Below are 22964 nucleotides of genomic sequence, written 5' to 3' on the forward strand. Positions count from 1 at the left end.
CGTCTAAGCAGAATCTGTGATCTAATCCTGGAGAGGCTGGTTTTTCCAACATTTGGTTATGTGCCACCACATCAGGAATTAGTGTGGCTTTGTCTCGAACTTTTGCCACATGTTTTCGAGATTCTGGGAGCTGATCTTATTTTGGACTGAAAGTGAACTTTGTTGTAAATAAAAGTCTATAAAGAAGATAACCTAGGCCCAAGTGGAAGAAGAAAAATTTAGGGACTTTTCGTCAAGACGACGAAAGAGGGCTAGGGAAGTCTTTGGTGGACTGTGTAAATATGGAACTGAAATTGCAAGGGGATTTCCAGCTCTTGAAGTATTGTTCGAACTGGTTAGCAAGCGACGTTTGGAGGAGAAAAGAGACTCTTAATTGTTTGCTGCTGAAACCAAGAACTTTGAGAACTTTGCGAGATAATGGATGCTGGAAATACTTATCGTAGATCCAAATTAGTAGTAGGTACACTTGTAGGTGGAGTGATAGTCTCTATAATCATAATAGTTGTAGCTTCATATATTGTTTCAAATGAGCAGGAAGCGGAGGTACAGGGGACACCTACACCTACCACTTCTAGCCAAAAGGAGGTCACTATAGGAGCTGAAAGAGCTTTACTAATTGAAGAGAGTCGTAGATTTCACATAGATTTGTCTAGAGGTGATTTTAAGCTTAATGCGTATGCGAAGCTGCTGTATGAGTACGTGGATGCGATGGATGCGAAAGACTGTTACGTGTGCATGCAGTTACCTGCCTCAGTGGACGAGGGTATTAGATATCACCATCTTCCACTGACGTATGGAATTTCATGTAGTTTGTTGCTTAGTATCTTTTATGAGAGAGGTCAGTTTGAGTATTTCTTTTCCAATTACGATGCAGTGCTTCCTGAAGTTCCCACTTAAAAGCATTGGAATAAGTATGACTATGATAAGTCAGAGGATAGACTTCGGAAGTATTTCATACCGTCTTTGGAACTGGATACGGCTTATGCTCATCGGCATACCTTGACCTGTTCATTGTCAGAAGTAGAGAAGAAATTTGTAGATCAGGTAGAAGATAGATATAGAAAACTAACACAAACACGAGATACAGGAGACAGTCCAGTAGATTGGACTGATGCAGAAAGGTTACACAGAGCCAAAGGGAGCTATGGTCCTATAGCATTGGACAAGGAGCAGAGAGGGAAGTTGTGTGTGAGACGTTATCAGACCTACAATGAAAAGGTTCCGGTAGGACAGAGTACATGTGATCATGTCTTCACCATGGAAGATTCTGCTAAGAACTTTTTGCAAGGCTCTGTGCAAGTGATTGCAACCGTTTATTATGTGTGTGGAAAGAATGCCTATGTCAGGTTGCCTGCAAATTGGTATGGTACGTGCTATTTGGGAATCATTTTTCTGAAGATTTACCATGCAGAGGATCTGGAGCTTTTGGAGGATGGACACAGTGCTTAATTTGTAAAATATGAAGTGCAGGTGCTCAAATGTTTGTCAGAGGACACACCTACTTTTCTCCGGCTCCGCCCACTTCATCCACTGGCTCCACCCACTCAATTCAGAATCAAAATGGCTCGACGTAGGACTCTGAAGCAAAGTGAGTCCTGCGAGTCTCTGGTTTTGTTGCAGGCCACACTACAGATATATTTTTTCTAGGTAGAAAAATAGAATACATTTTCACCAAAACCTTGGCCTAAAAATTACAAGCATCGCTCAAAGGTGTTGAGCAATCACAGACATGTGACACCCTGTTTGGGAGCATAATCAGCTCAATACGTATGATTCAGACAATCTCAATGTACAAATGGGTGCATTTATGTTTCTAATCTCTATTCATTGCTTGATTTTGCTCGCTAGAAAGTGTCAGACACATTCATAGTCATTGAAATATCACTAATAATTACACTGAATTGACTGAAATTATGAAAATAGCACTTATAGCAATCTGAAACCTTGGCAGCTATGCGGCGGGCGGGTGTCAGTGTCACTGGGCGAAGGGTGCACTGCACTTCAGGGAGAGCAGATTAGGACTTCACTACCTGGCAAATGAAACTCTCCAATGTGAGCCCTGCTGCCAAGAGAACACTTCCTCCCAGGCCTGGCTGTTCCCTATTTACTCATCCAGCCTCTGCCTGCGAGGGAATCAAGCTGCTTCCTGCACCAGAGATTATATCCTGCTACCAATGTCTATACTTGCTGTTAAAGGCCCCCTACCCAAGTTAAAAGCCCAATTCACAGGCCTATAAGGGATAGATTGCGACCCTTTAATAAGTGGTATTGACATACACAGGTTAATAAAGCTGTTAGAGCATTTTGCCCCCAACGGTAATATGATATTCTAAAGTCACTGGAGCTAAAACTCTTCCAAGGCAGTGAAAGCAGGCACCTCAATCCGTCGGTCTATAGTATAGGCCCCAGGCAGGCATGCATAGGTAAATGCAGAGAACAAATCATTCGGCTGTGGCCGGCCAGTGCCTGTCGGTTGATGCCAAACTACACTCACCTGCTAAAGCCCCCAGGACCCTGCTATTCTACGGAAACCTAAAGAAATGCCTCCAGGTGGCTCCATGCAAATGAGGGAAACCTTTTTACTTTGTGCACTCTCTCTACGCGACCGGATGGAGATATCAGCGCAGGGCAAAGGAGCAGGCAGGGGCCACATTGTGTGCCTCATGTGAGGTGGCACACTGATGGTGGCGTGTGGCTACCACTTGAAAGGGGAGAAAAGGTGGTACCGTTGATGCCCAAGTCATTCCTCTCCAGGCAGGTGCAGTAACTGTTCATGTTGCCATTGCATTGTGAAAAGTGGAACAGCTACTTTAGCCAGCTCGCCCTTTTTTTCACTAATGTGCTGCCTTCATAGCAGGTGTGAGGTCACGGCTGCCCGGGGAGAGGGTCAGTGGCGGAGCATTAACTGTGCACTGACCAAGTCTGCATCTGGCGCACCCACTTACCGAGGCCGGGCTTGTTCACTGGAATATTGGGCTGCAGTTTAAGTCTCATCTGTTTCTAAGTTTATCAGATGCTGATACTCCGTTCTGGTCTGATGCTCTTGCCAAGTAGAAAACCTGCTCTCACTGGCTATGCTGCTCTGAGTCCAGCCCCACATTACCTCTTTGAGCCACAATTGTGCATTTTCAGGTTCAATGCTAAATGAGTGCTCGCAGAGGTAACTCTTGTCAGTACTAGTACTAGTCCCTTTAGTCCAACTATAGTCAGTATTGAGCTACTGCTTACTCACGTAGATGATGGGACTGTCACGGTACAATCTGCATGGAGCTTTCTATTCACATGAAATGTTAGCACACCTCCCGTTTATACCACCACCTCAAAACAACTGAGCAACAACTGAGCAACAGTATAATGAGCAGCTAGTGTTGTTTGAATTATAAAAAGTGCAGGCAGAGGTCATGAACGTGGAATTAAACACGTGATCAGCAATATAAACACACAGTGTGTGAAATGGTCACGTATACGTGTGCTTTTTAAAAACTGAATTCTGTTCCTATTCAATATATGAATTTAAACGTAATTCGAAAACTCTTAACTGGAATATTAGAGCAATACATGGTTTAAGTTTGCTCGAGTTAGGAATAGGAAAACAGGCGTGCATACAAAAAAAAGAATGCATACATTAACTGGTGCTCATGAAAAGCACTCTAATACCTAGTGGATAATTTCCAATGTTGTAGATTAAGACGCAGGTGCCGAGCACTGGAAGCCACCGGCACCAGCTCAAACTAAAAACTGAATATAGGTGATGTTATTAGGCATCCGGGTGGGCTCATGAAGAGGATGAAGAAAATACAGACTAGGGACAGAGAGAACCGATTTGAGGCACACATCCATTAGGGTCGGTCAGTCAGCATTCTTGAAAGTCTTCCATACTCAGAGTTGGAGATATATTTACCAGCTGCCATTAAACTACGCTGACTATTGCTGCCTCCCCCCCTTAAAAAAAAGCCTCAAATCATGGCTTTCATCTGGGTTGTTGGGCGCTTCCAGCTTGGCAGCTCCTTGTCTTGCAAGTGCGGGGCTGGGAACAGGCCACGGATGGCAGAAATGTGACTGCGCAAACTGCCTGCGTGGTGTTGCAATGGTAATGGGCTATTTATAGTACTTATGCCCGCATCCGATCGGATTGGCCTTTCCGACTAGGCCATCGCAGCTCGGCACCAAAACTGAAACTGCTGTTGCACCCACAAGAATTGCTTCAATAATATAGTTCCGTTGTGTGCGCTAGGGCGATTACTAACACATTCTCGTGGGGTGGGGTGGGGTGGACAGTGGACTCCATTTGTCTGTTATTTATTTTGGAGCAGCGCTAAGGGAGATTTTTCTTTTTTTGCTAAGATTTACTGATGATCCAAATCATCCATTCCGATTGCAGTACAACATAAACTAGCGCCAGTAAATAATGTTTGTGGTTTGTGCACCGGCGCAAGATAAGAAGTTCGACAGCCGCTGCACCCACCCCCTCGAGCCAAGTACACAGATGCTGGGGCAGTGCCACACCAAGAGGAGCATTTGGCGGCCCAAGCTACGCCACAGGATGGGGGTAGACAGTAACGACGATGCATGGCTACTACTGTTGTTTAATTTACTTTATAATACTGCTAAATTTAGTAGTACTTACAGTTACGGTGGTGGGCTGGGGCACACTACCTTAGAGCAAGTTTATTTACCGATTTAAGCTGGCCTGCCTGGGCCTGGAGCTACACTGGCTGCCCTCAACGTCCTCGTGCTGCGGCCGCTGCCTAGAATGATGATGACTCGGTGCGGTGTGCCGGGGCGTGGCAATTCTGAATAAAATCTGCGCACGCTGCCGCACAGCCCCTACCCCCGAACAACCAAATCCAGCCCAATGCTCCAATCTCAATGTCCTTCCCACCGGCACAACAGTACACTAAAATTAAGGGCCGCAGCTCGGCGGCTGTCAATGCCATCATATTTGATTTTTTAATCTTCTGTTCTGTCACTTGGCCGAATCAATGGCTCAGCTCTCTGGCTCTCACAGCCGCCGCAACACTCATCTTCATCCGGACTCGGGAGCAGAGTTGGGAGTGAAGAGAGCTGCGAGTGCAGGAGCAGTGATTGGAGATATTTTTGGAGCGATGATACCGAGTTTGGGTGTGGTTTTTGAATGATGTGAAGATCAGATGATTGGCGACTGTCATTGATGAGTTGTCGATGAACACAGCAAAGTCACTGTTACTTGTGGATGGAGAGATGTTATCGATAAGGATGATGGTTTTGCAGAACCGCCTTGCTTTAGACGTATTATTAGCAAAAGAGGGCGGAGTCTGTAAATTATTGAAAGTTCAGGAATGTTGTACATATATTCCAGATAACAGCAAGGATCTGGAGAAATATATAAGCAACATTACCACGATCCATCATGAGAAAGAGGATTTGACTGAAGAGGGTGTGTGGGAAAAAGTTGGCAAAGGTTATGCTGGCACATGCATCAACGTAGGCTTTTGCGATTCCTTAATTGCGATTATTAAGGAATCGCAATTAAGGAATTGCAAAAGCCTATGCATGTAGCAATCGCTATAAAAATAGCGATTCCTACACATTCCTTAATTGCGACTCGCAAATTGCGAGTCGCAATTAAGGAATGCTGTCCCATTCATTCCTATGGGCCTCCAGGCCCATAGGAATGAATTGGAGATTGCATGAGCAATTTGCGAGTACCAATAGGTACTCGCAAATTGCTCATGCAATTTCAAGGGTGCAAGGGTGTCAAAATGACACCCTTTTGCACCCCTGAAATTGATCTGTGCAAATATGTTGCACACACACCTGCCTTAAGGGCATGTGTGTGCGCAACATGAAACTTTGAAATATGCACTAAAGTGCATTTTTCAAAGTTTTTGCAAATTACCATGAAGTTCAACTTCATGGTAATTTGCTCCCCCTATTAGCGAAATCACTAATGTTTTTTACTTTAATGCATTGCATTTAAGGAATCTCAATTTGGGATTCCTTAAATGCAATCGCAATTTAAGTAATCGCAATTTAGAGATTCCTTAAATTGCGATTTTTGCATTTGGGATGATGCATCCCTAATGCAAAAATACCGGTCGCAAAGGGGCAGAGTCTGAGGATCAGCCCGTTTGCGACCGGTTTTTCCTTTGATGCATGTGCCTGTTAGTTGAGTGGGAAGTTGGTTTGCCAATCTGGGGAAAGGGTTCCTTGGCTTTGTGCTAAAACCACTCATCATTGTTGTGCTTTGTGAGGTTTGTTTGTGGGGATTCATCAGAGCTTACAAGTGGCACAAAGGAAATCGAGTTGAAAGAGTTCTCAGAGCGAGTGAAATGCGAATGGCCAGACTGCAGGACAGTCAATATCAGAACCTTAAGAATATGGAGAGGCTCCGACGGGGGAGGATGGCAACAAGTACTGTTTAGGTCGGTTCTTTCTCCAAGGGAATTGTGAAATGGGGTGATGACACTAGTCATCAAAGGGGGGAACTGATAGAGCGCCATGTTGTTCTGAAAATTGTAGGGGTGCACCATAATCACTGCTAGTCCGCTCCCACATATGTTAAATGATTCAAATTAATGTGTGACTTAGAAATGTATTACTCAAATCTGCTTATAATAGTGTGATTAGAAATGTAACCATGCCTTTCATGAAGAGTAATGTCGTAGTTAACTGCAATTGTATTTTAGTTAACGCATAATGATTGAGTTTCGTGTAATGTGATGCATTAGGTTTAAACGTGCACCATATTAAAGTCTGCACGTGTAGTTTGCTTACTCATACATGAAGTGTAATGAATATTAATGCTTATAGTGTGACTTTAGAAGTGTGTGTTTAAATTGTGTAAAGGCCTGATCGCATATACGTTTAAAGAGAAATGCCTGTTAGTTTCTTATGTTAGCTAAATATTGTAGGCCGAAAATGATTTCCTTTGGTAAGGCTTTGGGTTTCAGGACATTAGAAAATCTCATAGAAGTGGAAAGTTTCTCGTTCCCATGTTTCTGTTGCAGGTGCAAGGGCACTTAGCTCGTTAGAGAAACTAACTCTTTGTTTCAGGAGTTAGAATGGCCTGAGAAGCCAATATGGGAGTATACTGGAATGTAGGGATGATACTTTAGGCGGAGAAGGTGCCTGGAACTCAAGGACGAGTAAACCGTTGTTGGATGAGAGACAAGTTTCAGTGGAAAACTACTGGAAGAAGACCTGGCTGAAGAGGTGTGCCGGAGGGCGTGTTCTAGGTTTTTGGGATTTTGAATCAGGGACAGTGCCCCGTGGGTAGAGCAGTTGAGGTTTAGATGGGGAGCTAGAAGGAGCATCTTAGAGCGAGCTCTGACTAAGTAGGGATGTCACCTTAGAGATAGAGTAGGGACAGACTAACTGATTTTCCTTTTAGGTTAATGGCTTCTAATGTAGAGATTGGAGTGATTATAGCTTGCCTGATGTTATTGGAGTTGACTATTCTTCTTATTCTGAGTCGGATGAGACTCCTGCGTAGGATATTTTTTGTATTAGTGCCCATTTATTTTCTTAACCTAGTGCTGAGGTGCTTGTATGTGCAATTATTTTTGGCTTTGTAATAAATTCCTAAATTTTGATATTCAGAGTCAGTGGTCCTTTAGAGTTCGAATTTGATTTTGTTGATTATGCACTAAAGTTTGGATTCCCTCCCCTCTACACTATTTAGCAGATAAAAAAAATCCTGGCGTCCTGAGAGGATTCTTGGTGATGGTAAGGTAGTTAAGAATCCGGCTTCATAAGTCATATCAGCTAAGAATAGTTGAGGATGAAATCATTGCCCTGAGTCTATAACATTTTGCAAAATTGAATTTGAATTTTGATTCTTTATCAATCAAGTGCACATCTAAATCTCCCTGTAAAATATAAACAAAAGGTTGTGCAGGCAAAACTCTGATGCTTCAGCTGAAGGGGTATGGTGCCAGAATTCCATGACCAAAATATAATCTGACTGAAACTATGTGCTAAATACTAATATTTTTGCTAACGATATTCTGACATACAACCATTTCAAGAAATGTTGACGTGTTGAAACCACATCTGTAAAGGAAGTGTTTCATGTTGTAAGGAAAGACAGTGGGCAAAAAAACTGCAGAGGGTAGTGAGACAGAAAAGGGGACATTACAAATCTAGGTATCAATACACCCTATATAGTATTACTCCTGCATTTATAGCAAATTTCAAACTTGTATGTCATTTTCAAAGAATTCCAGGAGTATTGCTGGAGAACTACAACAGTTGTGGTTTTTCAGGAATACTATTAAAAGCTGTGCAAGCAGAATTTCCACTAGGTGGACAATCTCACAATGGGTTTTGGAGGCAAACTGCCATAACTTGTTTTTTTTTCTCCAATAGAAAATGTGGATTAGACCAAATGCCCCTACATTCCATTATGTTTGGGGATTCTAACCTTGGAAACACACTTATTCCTGATCTCACTAAAAGTATGCATGAGTTTGTCTGGGTGGGAAACTAATTGCAAATTGTTGATGAAAAACAGCAAATCTACATTTTTGTGGACTTTCACAAACGTTTACAGGTGGACTCACCCTAGAACCCCTGACTGATATATTAGTTGATATGACATTTTCTGTCAACATGACAGATTTCAGCATTGACAAATGTACGTTGCACATGGAAAATTCTGCCACTGCTTAACACTGTGACTCATATTTGGGAATTAAAACCAAACACTTGTGCACCTAAGTTGAATTTAGATGAGCAAAATGGTTGGTGAATCCGTCCCTGTGCGTGTACTAGAACGATCAGATGACAGTATATACAATTTTGAAGCTATGCATATGTAATAGCAATAAATACAATGTTCATTTGGAATGTTTACTGAGTAAGAAGTCGAGAGTAGTCAGCAAAATCAGTGAATGAAAAGTAAGTAGAACGAGGGGCAAATGGAGTTAGAAGTCAGTCGAGGCATGGATGGGTGTCTGGCATCGGGGAATTGAGGAGGTAGTGCTGAGGTCAGTAGTAAACAGAGTGAGATGTCAGTGCAGTCCAGAGTGAGTGTAACTAGGGCTTGTTATGGTGGTGCTGGTAGAGGGCATTCAGAAGCCAGAAGAATCAGGAGTGAGTGTAGTCAGGAGAGTGGGGTAAGAAATAGTGCAGTCATACATGACTGGATCCTGGAATCAGGAGATTGGAACCTGGAGCCTTGAGTGAGGAAAAACTAGCCAGACATTAGTGGAGTCACAAGAGTCAAGTCAACATCCAATTGAATGATCTAGAAGAATTAAGTGGAGTGAGGCTGAACTCGGTGGAATCAGGAGTCACTGTAGCCTGACAGTAGAGTCAGTAGTCTGAGTCCAGGCAAGTGCAGTGAGAAGTCTCTAGAGCCAAGAGAGCTCTAGGTCACTGAACATAGGAGGTGCTATAGTCAGGCGAATGGTGTCAGCAGTTAGGGGAGTCAGGACTATAAAATGAAAAATCAGTATGGTGGAAATTGATGAAAGAGGAGAGGCAGTCAGAGGTCAATGGAATAGGGAGCAGGAGACCAGCACCAGGATCCAAGCGAAATATTCTTTCACATAAACCTTTGAAAAATGGCGACTCTCTGCAAACCATGAATCTACCCAGAGTTTAAGAAGATTGGAGTTTACCTAGTGTGCCCTGGCAAAGCTCCGCGCCAAAAACCTCAGGGGAAGTTTACTTTAGAGTTAATGTCATCCATTGGGTGTGAACGCTGAAACAGGAAATGACATCAGAGAAGAACCACAAACTACAGACTGGTGTCAGATCAGTGATATCAGCAATGTACAAAGTACACCTTTTCATTGTAATTTTCTATCACAGGAAAAAACAGTTTTGCTGTGCATTAGTACCGCCATAGTGAATATTCAGACTGCACATATATCCCTGCTCCAATTGTATTTTCTCTTTCAGTTTCTGAATCAATTAACAAAAGAGAGCTGCTTTAAATTTAAAAAATGATGAAAAATTAGGTAGATTGTGATAGATAATGGGTCTGGAAATCCTCCAGGCTACAAAACGGCAATAGTGACAAATAGCACGTTCTGTTTCTAAACCAAGGGTATCTCTCCTTTAACGTTTGACACTTTGAGCCCACAGCAAATACTGTTGTTCTCGCCGTCTGTCCCTACAATACCTTTTGTGCTTTTGGCATATCAGTGTGGCGCTGGGCGCGTACAGAGCGTGCAGACTTTGCAGGCTTGTCTGGGGCACAGTACATCTCCAGCCTCCGCAGGTCACAGATCCGGAAGCAGCACTCATCCACGATTCCTCGGTGACTTGTCCGTCTGCTGTTCGAGCCATACCCTGTCGCTTTACCTGCACAGGACAGAACACGACCACTCTAGGTTAACACAGAGTGCAGCTGGCATCACATTCTCCACAAGCAAATTAACAGTTCGTGTGCATATATACAAGCAAACAGCAGCGAATCTATGGGAAATACGTCAATGAAGGGAGTCAACAGGGTTAATAAAATGTAATGTCGGTGGCAGTTCAGACATGACAATATATAACCCTATTGCTATGTCGGTATGGACATCAAGTCACGAAAGACCACTTAATACACCTTGGAATACAATGCTGCAATGGTCAGGTGCTAAATGCAATTTATGGGCGACAAATATAACGATACTGGTGCCTAATATGTGAGATGTTCCTTGCGAATAAAAGCTCTATCTGAGATGCATTGTCGAGAGATATTTGTATTTTAGTTATTTTAGTTAGGAATGTGGAACTTTTGGTTTGTGCTAATTTGCACCAATGTGCACCACATCGTATTTTGTTCAGGTGCACTATTTCGCTCCACTTCTTTTTCTTTTTCACTAGAGTTTTGCAATTGCAAAATTCCATTTGTGTTTTGTGCACATTGACAAAATGTAACCAGAACCCAAACATTTATTTTTTTCTGACACAAAACAGCACCGAGTGTCGCAGAAAGAAATGGGACAATTTAGCACATTCGTGCAATAGGACATATGGTAGTCCATTCTTTCTAGATAGGCAGTATTGTTTACACCAGCAAAAATGGACGTTATTACTTAGCCTACACACACAAGCTAATACATTTTTTTCAATTGCTCCATATAGTACTTACTGCTGTAAACAGAATAGGGCAAAGCAGCACGTACTTTCTATAAAAAAATAGGGGGGGTTATTTACTAACATTTAGCATGGCCGCTCGAGTGCTATAAGGTGGTGCAAAGTGACTCAAAACCTTGCGCAAATTTACTTACCAATAAAAAGGCACACGAGTACCTGTGGAAACCTCAGCAAATCTAGGTCTGGATGCTAAATAGCTCCTCGGTTCAAATTAGCACCCCTGACAATCAGATAGATTTTGGCCCATGTGGAGGCGCCTTTTACAGACCATAGACAGGGGCATCGTGAACCCACCTCTCCCTCCCTTTTGCAGGTTCATTGGGATAGGGTTCTTTATGGGCCTGTTCTGTCTCCAGCTCGGCACACAAAAACTGGTAAATGCTGCTATAAAGAAATACAGTGTCAATAGAAGTGTAGACAGGAGCAAAGAAGAACACAAGCTGGGTAGAGGTAAGGATGGAAAGAATAGTGAATGTAAGGAAGGAATGGATGAGTGGTGAATGAATGGGTTAATGAATACGTGGGTAGATGGATAAGTAGTTGAAAGAATGAGTGAAACGATAGGTGGATGGACAGGTGAAAGGATGGCAGACTAAACAGATGGACAGTAGAATGGATAGACAAATGGATGGGCAAATGAATGGACTGCAGAGTGAATGGATGGATGGATAGCAGTGCGGATGGATGGATGGATTGATGGATAGATTGATGGTTGGCTGGTAGTGTAGATGGTTGGATGTCGAAGTGGATGGATGGATGGATGGCAGAAAGGATGATAGATGGATGAATTATAGATGAATGGATGGATGGGTGGCAGAGTGGATGAATGGATGCTTGGGTGGATGGATGAGTGGCAGAGTCGATGGATGAATAGATAGCAGGGTGGGTAAATGGAAGGATAGATGGCAGAGTGGGTGGATGGATGGAAGAGTGGATGGATGAATGAATGGATGGGGTGGAAGAGTAGATGAACGGATGGACAGACTGATGAATGGCAGAGTGGATGGATGGATGGCTTAAGGAATGAATGAATAATGGATGAAAAAATTAATGTTTAATAGATTGTAAAGGATAAATTGTGGATATCAGCGGGTGAATGGAAGGGTCAAAGGACGAAAGGATAATGTTTGGATAATATAGACAAAGAAGTTCTTCTAGGGATGGTTGGGCTCACCTGCTTCACATGCTTTGTGCCATCAGATGTTTAGTTCATAGTAGGGGGTATTTACATTTTCTTGCTACTTCCTTGACCATAGAGCATGTTTGTGGTCATATATTATAATGCTTTTATCTTTGCATTTATTTGTGTATTCATTTGAGGATATGTACGATAGTGAGTCTGTGGTTATATTTGAATTGCAGTTAGCTTCAAACCACACATTTAGGATGAATTAGTAATTCTGATCCGGCTAAACGAACATTTACAAATCCTTGTAAAAAACCAGCTATACATGTCAGTGAAGATTAGACATCCCAAATGCTGTGCGGATTGTTCAAGACAGTGTCATTTTCAAAACGATTGGTACCAAAAATTGAATTTTCCCATTCAAATTCCCCCGGTGTTTTTGCTCTAGGGTGCACCAAAAACAACTGACAGAATTAAACGGAATTTGCTATAGATTTGAAGCTTGGAACTTTTGGTTGTTTCTGCTGGAATATATTGGGTCGTTTTTTGTGGAAATGAAGATAGAAAAATGACAAAAAATACGTGTATACTTCGACCATTGTGTTTTGTGAGACTGTTTCATGAAACAATAATTTGAATAGAAAAATTAGCAGACCGTTTTTTCTCACTTTAGCTATTTCAAAGGTCACGGACCATCAGTTATGGACTGTGCTCCTCCGGATGGAAGCAGATGCAGACTGTTCTTTCAGTCTTTCATGTAGGATCAGCAAAAAATATTAATCTTATGAGTCCAGCAACCAACAGCTAAAGGGATTATTAAGAGCTCTCGAAAAGAAGCCAGGAATCGTGCATCCCTCGTTCCCTGGTCATAACATGGCATCTAGTGAGAGCTTGAAACAGGAGGGCGTGTTCCTTTTCCCCTCCCTGGTTTACTCTGGACCAGCTTGGTTTGTATAACACAACCTGGCATGATCTTGACGTTGAGGTTGGGCAGTGCGAACCTTGAAGCAACAGCCCCCTCATAACCCCTGACCACTTACTTGCCCTTACCACGACCTCCCTTCACCATGACCTTGGTAAAGAGCTAAGGAGCAGTGTTTAGGTACCTTTTCCACTCTCTGTCCAGTAGGTAAGCATCTGTTCCAATAATCCTCCACCCATTCTTTGTGTGGATGGAGGAAGATCAGGTCACCTGATAGATATCCTGTCCATCCGGTCTTATCAGGAGGCTGAAAGCTCTCAAATGGAAATAGTTGTTAGCTGTCTCTGTCTTCCTCTAACCACACAGGGTGAAGGAAGACTTGGACAGTCAACAGATCTCTGGGACATCTGAAATCAGTCTGAAAGGATATACGTAAGAAAGGGAGTTATTTGTTGGGGTTATTGGAGTCCACCACATGTAATAATGCCACTATCTTGTTAGGTCCAGTAAAGCTTTCCATAATTTAAACTTGACCTCAACCTCTGGTAGGTATGACACAAACCAAACAGGTTTAAATTAAGAAAAGGTGTAAAACATCTAAAAGGACCAAAACAACTAAAAAAGTCAAAAACACAACCCAATAAAAATCCATCTCCAATTTATAAACATAGAGAATAATGTACTGAAGAAAATGAAACCAAATTTACAAGGATCCAATAAGGGGAACTGGAGATATGATTTTCTTTACACTTTAACTGAAAATGGCACCAAAAAGCATTAAGTCCCAACCGTGGCCAACTGGTCACTGTAGATCAAGACCTAGGTGTGATTTGAGGTCGACCCTGAGGGAGGGGTCAACAAACCAACCAGGTTTGACCCAGTTGAAGATTTTACCTTTGGACGTAATCCTTTTTCTGAAAGTCAAAGTACTTTAGCCGGACAAGACAGCAGCCTGTTTCTGAGGAGGGCTCCACAGTGTCAGATGGGCATTGGAGGAGGGCCAGGTGAAACCGTTGTTTAGGTGGGAAAAATTCCAAGCAGGAAAATTCCAAATTTGTGCCCATAGAAGTATTCTTGCCAGCCAGATACTTTTGGCACCATCGCTCAGGCAAGTTTTCGGCATTTGGACTTTTTGGAAGCTCGGATATCTCTAGTGGAGCAAAGCTGCAAGCTAGACTCCACAAGGCTGGATACCTTCTCTGCGAGGGCATGCTAAAATGGATTTGCTGCTCAGAAAAGCTCAGAGTAGGAGCAATCTGAATCTTAGCCCAGCAGATTTGCCATTGACTTGGCAGGTTTGTCCTGGTCCTCCGGAGGTCTTTGCAGCCAAAAGGTTTCTAAGTCACAGATTTCTCAGGATGTTAGGAGGAGTGCACTATGACATAGAGAAGGGTCCCAGGACCTCAGGAATAGCACTTGGAGGGTTCAACTTTCACTCCAGCAGAAGCCTCTACCAGGGTACAGGGCAGGTCCAGTTGGAACTGGTAAGCTGGGCCTTTCAAGAAAAGGGCTTCTTGCAGCTTGCTGTGTCCTTGTAGCTTACCAGGAGTACAAACATCTTCTTTGTTAGGTTAAAAGTGGGAGTGGGAGTGGGTCTGGCCCTTTAGGACTCCTCAGACATCTCAAACAGCAGGTGCAGTCCTTCTTCTATTCTTTCACAGAATCAGTGTATTCTGAAGAGGGTGTCCAGGGTGATGCATTTATGCCTGGCACTAGCTTGTGGGGGAAGAGGACTCCTGCCCCCTCCCTAACCAATAGGGAAAAAGTTTGCAGGGGTATCCGTACCCACCCTTGCAGCATTTCCTGTGCGCTCAACTGCAAACAATTCCACAGTGCCCCTCTCTGCTTAAATCCAAGATGGTGACATCCTTCTCCTCTTGTCCAGAGTCTTTTTGGTCACCTCAGAGGTGTGGCCAGGGAAATGAAAAACCCCTCCTCTGTGGTCATGTCAAACCAGTTTTTGGGGCAGCACCTCTTCCACTGGGATTGTTGCCTTCTTCACTGGGGGAAACAAGAAGGTCTGTACCCAGGCATCAACTAAAGTTTGCCTATGACAAGGTAGGCCTTGTTGGAGATAATCAAGTTGCTGGGCGTAGCGCTGATGGTCATCCTGCCAGAAGAAAAGAAAAACCTCCCCACACCCAAGACTTTTTGGTCTGGCCTAAGAACAGTTTTCATGCTTCACCAAGGGGGCTATTCAACTGCCAGGTGACTCACTATTCAAAGGAGCTAGCTGTTTCCTAACTAAAATTAGCATTATTCAATGCAATAAATTAACCAAGTGTTTTCCTAAGGAACAGCCAGCTTTGCTGCATTGAAAGTAGCTTTGGGGGCTTTTTCACTGTAAGGCCTTGTTTAACATTAAACTTTTACATGGCCTACTCTTAAACACCATGCATTCTGCCTACTTATCGGCGACTTAATAATATTTTGAAGGAAGATTTAAGTCTGTCAAAAAGGTCATTTTGACAGTCAAATTTGTAGTTTAAAAGTGCAATAGCCAGGCTATCATGGAAGGCCTGAAGTCATTTTTGCACTGTCACTGTGGTGACAGAAGCATAATGGGTGCTACAGTCCACTGTAGTGATTGGAGCACAATGGGTGATATAGTCCACAATGGGTGCTGCAGGCCATTCCAGGGATATAGCATTTGCATTACGGTGGGGCTGCTTAACAGAGTCACAGTGAACAGAGCCAATAGCCAGCAGCAACAGACCACAAAAATAGAGGTGACCATGCAGAAAGAGGCATTTTCCTACAACATCTATTAAATGTGAGTGGAACCACAGCAGCCATTTCTCTACATAAACTGTCAGGCATTTAGGCAAAAACATTGACAATGGCCATATCTGTCAGTCTTGTACAAACTAATCTGACAATCATGGAAGTACATTCAGATATCCACATCACACCAACACTTTTTTGAATACTTCAATTTACAAAACTTTTTGAACACCTAATTTCAACTAACATCCAACTTATGTCTGATGCCCTGAGCAACTTTTGTTTGGTGCCCGAGCTACAGGACCAGTATTTCTGGACATTTGTCCCTACCAATAGTGTTCAAGACAGCTGGAAACACAAAGGCACAGTTGATTTTTCTCAGCACTTAGAGCAGGATGGGAAACTAGGTCTCCTCAAGGAGGCCCCTTCATGGTGTTCTTTGAGAAGGCAGCAAACACACACAGAGTGATAATTTTTTTGTCTTCTAAGACCTTACCAGTAGTTTCACATCCATTCAATATAGCTAATGTTAACACCAGCAAAATCATGCGGAGTGTGTAAATTGGTGTGCAGTACACTGCTTGGATGGCAATCTTCCCTGTATGGTAAACAGGTGTTTACCACCGCCATTGGCCTGAGTGTCTGAATGCATGTGAAACTAGTATCCTGACTTTTATTTAGCCCTGGCATCATGTGTCTTACATGAGCTCAGAGGCTGCTTACTGTTCATGGTAATGAGGTAATATATCATCGGCATTAGAATACCGTCCATGCCCTGGGTGAATCACATAAAGCGGCGGTGGCAGCATATCATTGAGTAGGTTTTTAGGCAATGATTGAGATAGCATACATGCACACACAAAAGAAACTACCCTGAATAAATAGTCACGGAGAATTGCGACCAGATCCTTACAAGCACCTGGTGGTGTGGGAGGACAGTTCTTTACATTTTTTGAGATGCCTAGCACCCCACTGATTTAGTTCTTAGTGCTTGTAAGGATCTGGTCGCAATTCTCAATGACTATTTATTCAGGGCAGTTTTGGAGGCCAGCTCACTCTAAATACCCCGCAGCCTCTAGTTCCCTCCCTTGGAAAGCTCCAGGGTGTTGTGTGTTGATATCGAGACAGCATACGCAAATTTTGTTTTAACTTATAATGCTTTAGTACATAAACATAGGGGAAGCCCATACATTATGATACTTTCCTATCAGGCAATGTAAGGGGATGGTAGGTGTGTGTATGAGTGTGAGAAGAGAAAGACTGGAAATAGTGCTATTCATCTTAGGAGGAAACACTAGTTGAGATGGGGCATCTGTTCAGGGAGAATGTATTTGTCAGAAAAAAGAAGACAAGGGCTGCAATCAGAGTACAACAGAGTTTGTGTTTCTTCTCCATATGCAGGGATGTACTTTCTGCCTCTTCTCAGTGTTGTGGATCCTTATGCCAGGATAAAAGTGGTGGTGGGGCAGATGACTTCCAGTGTCTCGTGATTGCCCGCCTCACAAGCAGAAAGGCTAGATCCAAGAACCTAGTGGTTAGTTTGGCTTTCTTAGGCTGAGGTGATATACCCAGGATTACCGTCTCAGCGGTGTCGAGGACCGATCTTTCACAATGTGGACAGAACCAGAGTCCAGAAGGGTTGCAGCTTCATACAGCCCCAAAGCATGTGGGTCAGATGAGCTGGTGTGTTGTGGCACCTGGGACATTCAGGGGAGACCCAAGGAGAGAGCTTCCTGATTTTCAGTGAAATGAGGCACTGCAAGAGCAAGCTGTGACCAGAAAAGAGTTCTATTTTTAAGGGAAGGATTGCTGGATTTCAATGTTTCCATGCAAAGTACATCCTTGCTACAAAGCATCACTGGAGATTCAGTTTCTTTCCTGCCTGGTGGATCAAATAGTTGTGGTAGATAGCCATGTTAGAGGCATGCATGCTATCCTGGAAACACAACAAGCTTCATTGTGGAGCCAGTAGATACATATCTAGGCTGGAGTGATATGGTCATTGCTGCATGTGAAAAAAACTCAGATGAATTGCTCCTTTGCTCATGACTTTAGTGGAGATTCTTCAGGGTATGGGGAATCTAGTCAGCCGGGTGCTTCATTAATTTATACAGGAATACAGTGGATTTTCATGGATGAATTGTTTGCCTTGAGCAGAAGTGGGTGTTAAAATCATACTTTTTTTTACATTGTTTTTTACTTTTTGCAATTTAGTGTTGCATATTAAGGCTCTCCGTTCGTCAACAGACTAGATGTGATCCAGACGATGGCGAACATTATCATGCATGTCTGAATGGCAGGCGGAGAGAGGTAGAGATCAGGAGGGGATATTTTTTGTGTGGCTTCAAATCCAGGAAGTGTTGTAACTTCTAGTCATGTGAATATTGATAGTCTTCTGAACTGGGTCTGAAGGTCCAGTTCCCAGGTATGTGTACAGAGTGTTGAATTGTAACTCATGGTCGGCTAAGCACTCCTCTTTATTACCCACAATGCAACCAAGAGACAGAATTAGGGCCCCCTTCTCTCTTGCGGTCTCCGGGTTGGGGACCGAGGGGGCACCTATGGTGCCAACATCCTGTACCCCATATCAATTCGACAATAACTGTGAGATTCACTAATGGGCCTATTACGATCTCGGTCAGAAAGCCGACCGTTAATTTCAATCCAAACCACCTAATTACAATTTAGGCAGTCAAAATTGAAACCAGCCGGTCATTCCGGCTGGATTCTGACAGGCTCAGGGAGCCTGTTTGCCAGTCGAAGACCAGTCCGTAATTGCAATGGATGGCATTTCCACCTTTGGGATTACTGCGCTCGGTTTCCCACAGGCTTTCCATGCCGTGCTTTCTGACATGGAAAGCCTGCCGGAAAGAGAGTTTGTAGGCCCCTAGCAGGGCCCCCTTCTCTTCGCGGTCTCCGGTTTTGGGACCGAGGGGGCAGGTGCCCCCCTGTTGATCCCTGCCCCACGTGGCAGGCACCCTGAGGTGCCTGCCATGTGGTGCAGGGATGAACACAATCTCCCATTTCCCTATGGGAGCTTGTGCTATAGCCTGGTTACAGCAGGAGCACAGTCTCCCATAGGGACATGTGAGTATGCGACCGCACCATGTGCAGTCGCATCGTAATTCTGCGGTTAGGACCGCCGACTGGAGGTTGGTTGGTCCCGTTTCCGTGATGATGTCTGTCGGAGGCAACTCTGACCGACATCATAATCGGCCCCAAAGTGTTAAAGCAAACGCTGTCGCCCCACCATCTTAAAGAGGGCTTTTCAACCCATAACCAATAAAGGAGAGTTATCCCTGACAACAGTTTGTGCACGGAGTGCAAGCAGAGTACCACCGAGGTTTCCCTTTGATAGGCCTTTTTGAGAGTGGGGTATTTTAATGCCCAGATACCGAAAGCAATGAGGTTACTAGTGAATGCAGGTGGCCCCATGTTCAAGCTCCCGAGAGAATGCATTCTGGTATGTAAGAAATATGAAAGCTTTAGTAACATTACATTTAAGGCTGGAGAGAACATGGCATTCTTCTAGAATAGTAGGTATAGGTGTAAAGTCCACACCAGACGCACAGAATGATGATTGTGTTATGCCACTGACATGTTTAAAAAATCTAAAGCTTTGAGTGCAGAGCACAAGTCCTAAAAAAAGAAATGGGGGGACTAACCTAGTTAATCAGAATGCAAGTGGCATCACGGCACGTGACATCATGGCGTGTGTCATCGCGGTGCGTGACATCGTGGCGCAGAACATTACAGCGTGTGACATCACAGGAAGTGGCATCGTAAGAAGTAAGATCATATCTTAAGCCCTCGCACAAATGTTTGACATGAGTACATCATTACGATTATACATCCAACACCTCCTGATTTAAGCAGAAGATTCACACTTTTGTGAGCTTCACATAAACCAATTTTGCATTTCGTCAGTGTAAACTTCCTCTAACCATAGTCTTTTACAAGAAAAATAGTGATATTTAAATTATTCCAACGCCTCCTCAGGGGTAGTAAGAACTATATAAATGCTATTTGTTTTGTGTAAATACTGGGAAAGACCAACGCATCTGGCATCCTTACAGCGCATGCATATCTTATAAACAGAGACTGAACAAAGTGAAAAGCTGCCTCTCTTCAGTATGTGTGAAGAGCTAACAACGCGAGAGCCTTTGTTTCCCCTCCTCTGCTTTTGAGTCTAGGTGTGGGGCTCCTGACTGCTCCCAGCCAGGAGACTCCAACAAAAGGAGGGCCTGATGACCCCTCAGATTTCGGCCTTTCTTATGGGCCCAGCAGGAGTCTGAAATAAGAGAGGCCGGTCCCTGCCTGCACGAAAGTAGACAACGTTTAGGCGCTGCTGAAAGCGTCCCAGTGTTTGCAAATTACACCGGGACGAATTCAGCATATTTTTCAGTGGGGCCCAACTTCTTGGCAGGGTGGATGGCGTCCACCCTGTGAAAATAGTGGGAAGACGCCGTCCACCCGCTTGTACCCCCGACTCGTGCCCTGTTTGAGTGACACTCATATATCCTCATACAGCGATCCTGTGTTTTGCCGTCACTGTTAGAATGCTTAGGGAATGTGGATGCATCAATGCAAAGCTCTCCTTGTCTTTGACATCCAGTGTGAAACAATGTCACTTGTATGGTGAGAATAGTCACATGCCTCAACCATACGACCCTACTGTTATCAGTCTGGAGCGGTTGCTTGTGAGTTGCATGTGAAGTACTTGTTCAAAGTTAGATATTTGCGAAATTGGAACTTTGTTCTGATTTCTAATGGGCCAGTAGACATGGCCTGAGATCCTTAAGAAACAGGTTGTTTCCTTTATTCACAGCTATCCATGTGTGATTGTATTATGTATGCTCCGATGAGCAGTACTGGGGTATAAAAATCATTCAGTCATAAAGAGCCAAGCACACCCTGGTGTTCTCAAATAAGTAAAGGGTACTCCATATCTATTTTAGGTCATGGGAGGGATACACCTGAAAAATACACCTGAACTCTCTCAACACAACCACCACCATACCCATTAATACTCATTCTAAAAAGGTCTCTGGTTCAGAAAAATTATCCTAACATAGTGGAACATAGCATTTCATCATAGTTTGTTACACTGATGGTTTCAGGCCAGTGAGCCATACGTTTTGGTCGTAACATAGCTACTATGACCACCTTCCTCTAGACAAAAAATAAAATTACATCTAATCACAAAATGGGAAGTTCAGATATAATGTCACACACAAAGGGGTCGATTACGATGTCGTCCGGAAAGGCTCCGAACGGCACTCGATTTGTTCGAATACGATTCGGAACCCGCCTTTCTGACCGACACGGACACTTTTCCCAATGAGCGATTACAATGGCTGGAAAGCGTTTGGACTGTTTGACTCGGTTCTGAAAGGCATTGGGAATCACCAAGTCGGTCAGAGCCAAATCGTCTACGAACCGCATTTACAGCCGAGCGATTAGGATGTTAGATTCGGACAGCCTTTTCGAATCAGTTGATCCGAGACGGATCGCATTTCAGAATCTGACATTGAGGGTCTATAGCAGGCCCTCATTCACCCGGGGCCCTCTGAAGCGTACCCATGGGGGTACCCATGGATCCCACTTTTCCATGCATGCACAGTGTGGCAGGCACCATTGGCAGTTTTGACTTTTGTCAATGGGAGCCAGTGTTTTCATTCGGAACACAGGCTCCCATTGAAGTCAATGGGAATCTGACTGAACGATGTTGGGAAGCATCGTAATCGGTTGGTCGGACTCGCAGAACCCGATTCATTAGGAAACGGTCATTCCTAACAAGATCGTAATGTCTGGAAAGAATCTGAAACAAATAGAAATATATGACATGAGAAATAAAAATAACAAATATAAACATTGTATTTATTTAATAATTTAAAAAATATGGCAATTTGTATATATTATATAATTTATAATATAAATTAATTAGTACTATTATTTTCTTATCAGATTTTAACAGTACTATTTAAGATATATAATGCAAATAATTGAAAATGTTTATAAAATATTTATACATTTTAAAATAGTTTTACAATATTTTTTAACACATACATAGTATATTTTTATAAATCTTTTTAATGTTTCCACTCATTTCTCTTATAACTTAGGGGCCAATTACGATGTCGGTGGGAAAGCCTCCGACCGCTAGTCGGAAGCTTTCCAACCGCGGTTGGAGGCTTTGCAACCGACATTGTCGGTTTGCGGTCCGACTGCCCCATTACGGTATCGGCGGTTGGAACGTAAACCGGCCAGTCATTCTGACTCGGTTCCTACTGGCTCTCGGAGTCTTCCAGCTGGTTGGAACCACAGCGTGATCCCCTATGGATGCCCTTTCTGCTGTCGGGATTATGATGTAGGTTTCCCATAGCCCTTCTGTGCCGGCCTTTCTGACATGGAAAGGGTGTCAGAAAGCAAATTTGTGGGACCCTAGCAGGGCCCCCCTGCTTCCGCAGTCTATGGGTGGTGGTCGAGGGGGTACCTAGGGTACCCGCCCCTTTCAAACCCTGCACTGTCTGCCACAGGGTGCAGGGTTTTACACACACACCCATTTCTCTATAGGAGCCTGTATTAAGGCTGGTTTACGGCTGTGACACAAGCTCCCATAACAAACAGTGGGAATCCGACCGAACAGTATTCAGCCACATCATAATCAGATGTCGGAACCGCCGACCGGAGGTCGGTAGGTCCCGATTCCGAGACAGTGTCGGTCGGAAGCAACTCTGACCGACATCGTAATAAGCCTCATGTTAGACTTGCCATCCTTGGCATGGTTTTTCCTGACTTTTTGCCTCTACCTCCTGTATTTTTGATGCTGTGCTGGATTTAGGTTTTGCTGGCTTAGATGCTTTGGGCAAATTGCCACTGCTGATCAGTGTCAAAGTGCAAGTGCTCCCTGTGTAAAATGTTATTACAATTGGTTCTCCCTCATTGGCATTTTTTATTTACTGGTAAGTACCCAGCAAAGTGCACTAAGAGTGCCAGGGCCTGTAAATCAAATGCTACTAGTGGGGCTGCAGCACTGAGTGTGCCACCCACAAGAGTAGTCCTGAAAAGGTATCTCAAACCTGCCACTGCAGTGTCCGCGCGCAGTTGTAAACT

At 43.6% G+C, this 22964-nt stretch overlaps 1 protein-coding gene across 3 annotated transcripts in view; it reads right to left on the minus strand.

Moving 5' to 3' along the window:
* Positions 1 to 22964, minus strand: part of IGF1 (insulin like growth factor 1) — a 422585-nt gene that overhangs the window by 123765 nt on the left and 275856 nt on the right. For all 3 annotated transcript variants that reach the window (XM_085653232.1, XM_085653233.1, XM_085653234.1), the window contains one exon: positions 10112 to 10293. In XM_085653232.1, the coding sequence (XP_085509358.1) occupies positions 10112 to 10293 (182 nt within the window). The remainder of the gene's footprint in view (positions 1 to 10111; positions 10294 to 22964) is intronic.

The sequence above is a fragment of the Triturus cristatus genome, chromosome 4_1 (genome assembly GCF_964204655.1).
Source record: "Triturus cristatus chromosome 4_1, aTriCri1.1, whole genome shotgun sequence".
NCBI lineage: Eukaryota > Metazoa > Chordata > Amphibia > Caudata > Salamandridae > Triturus > Triturus cristatus.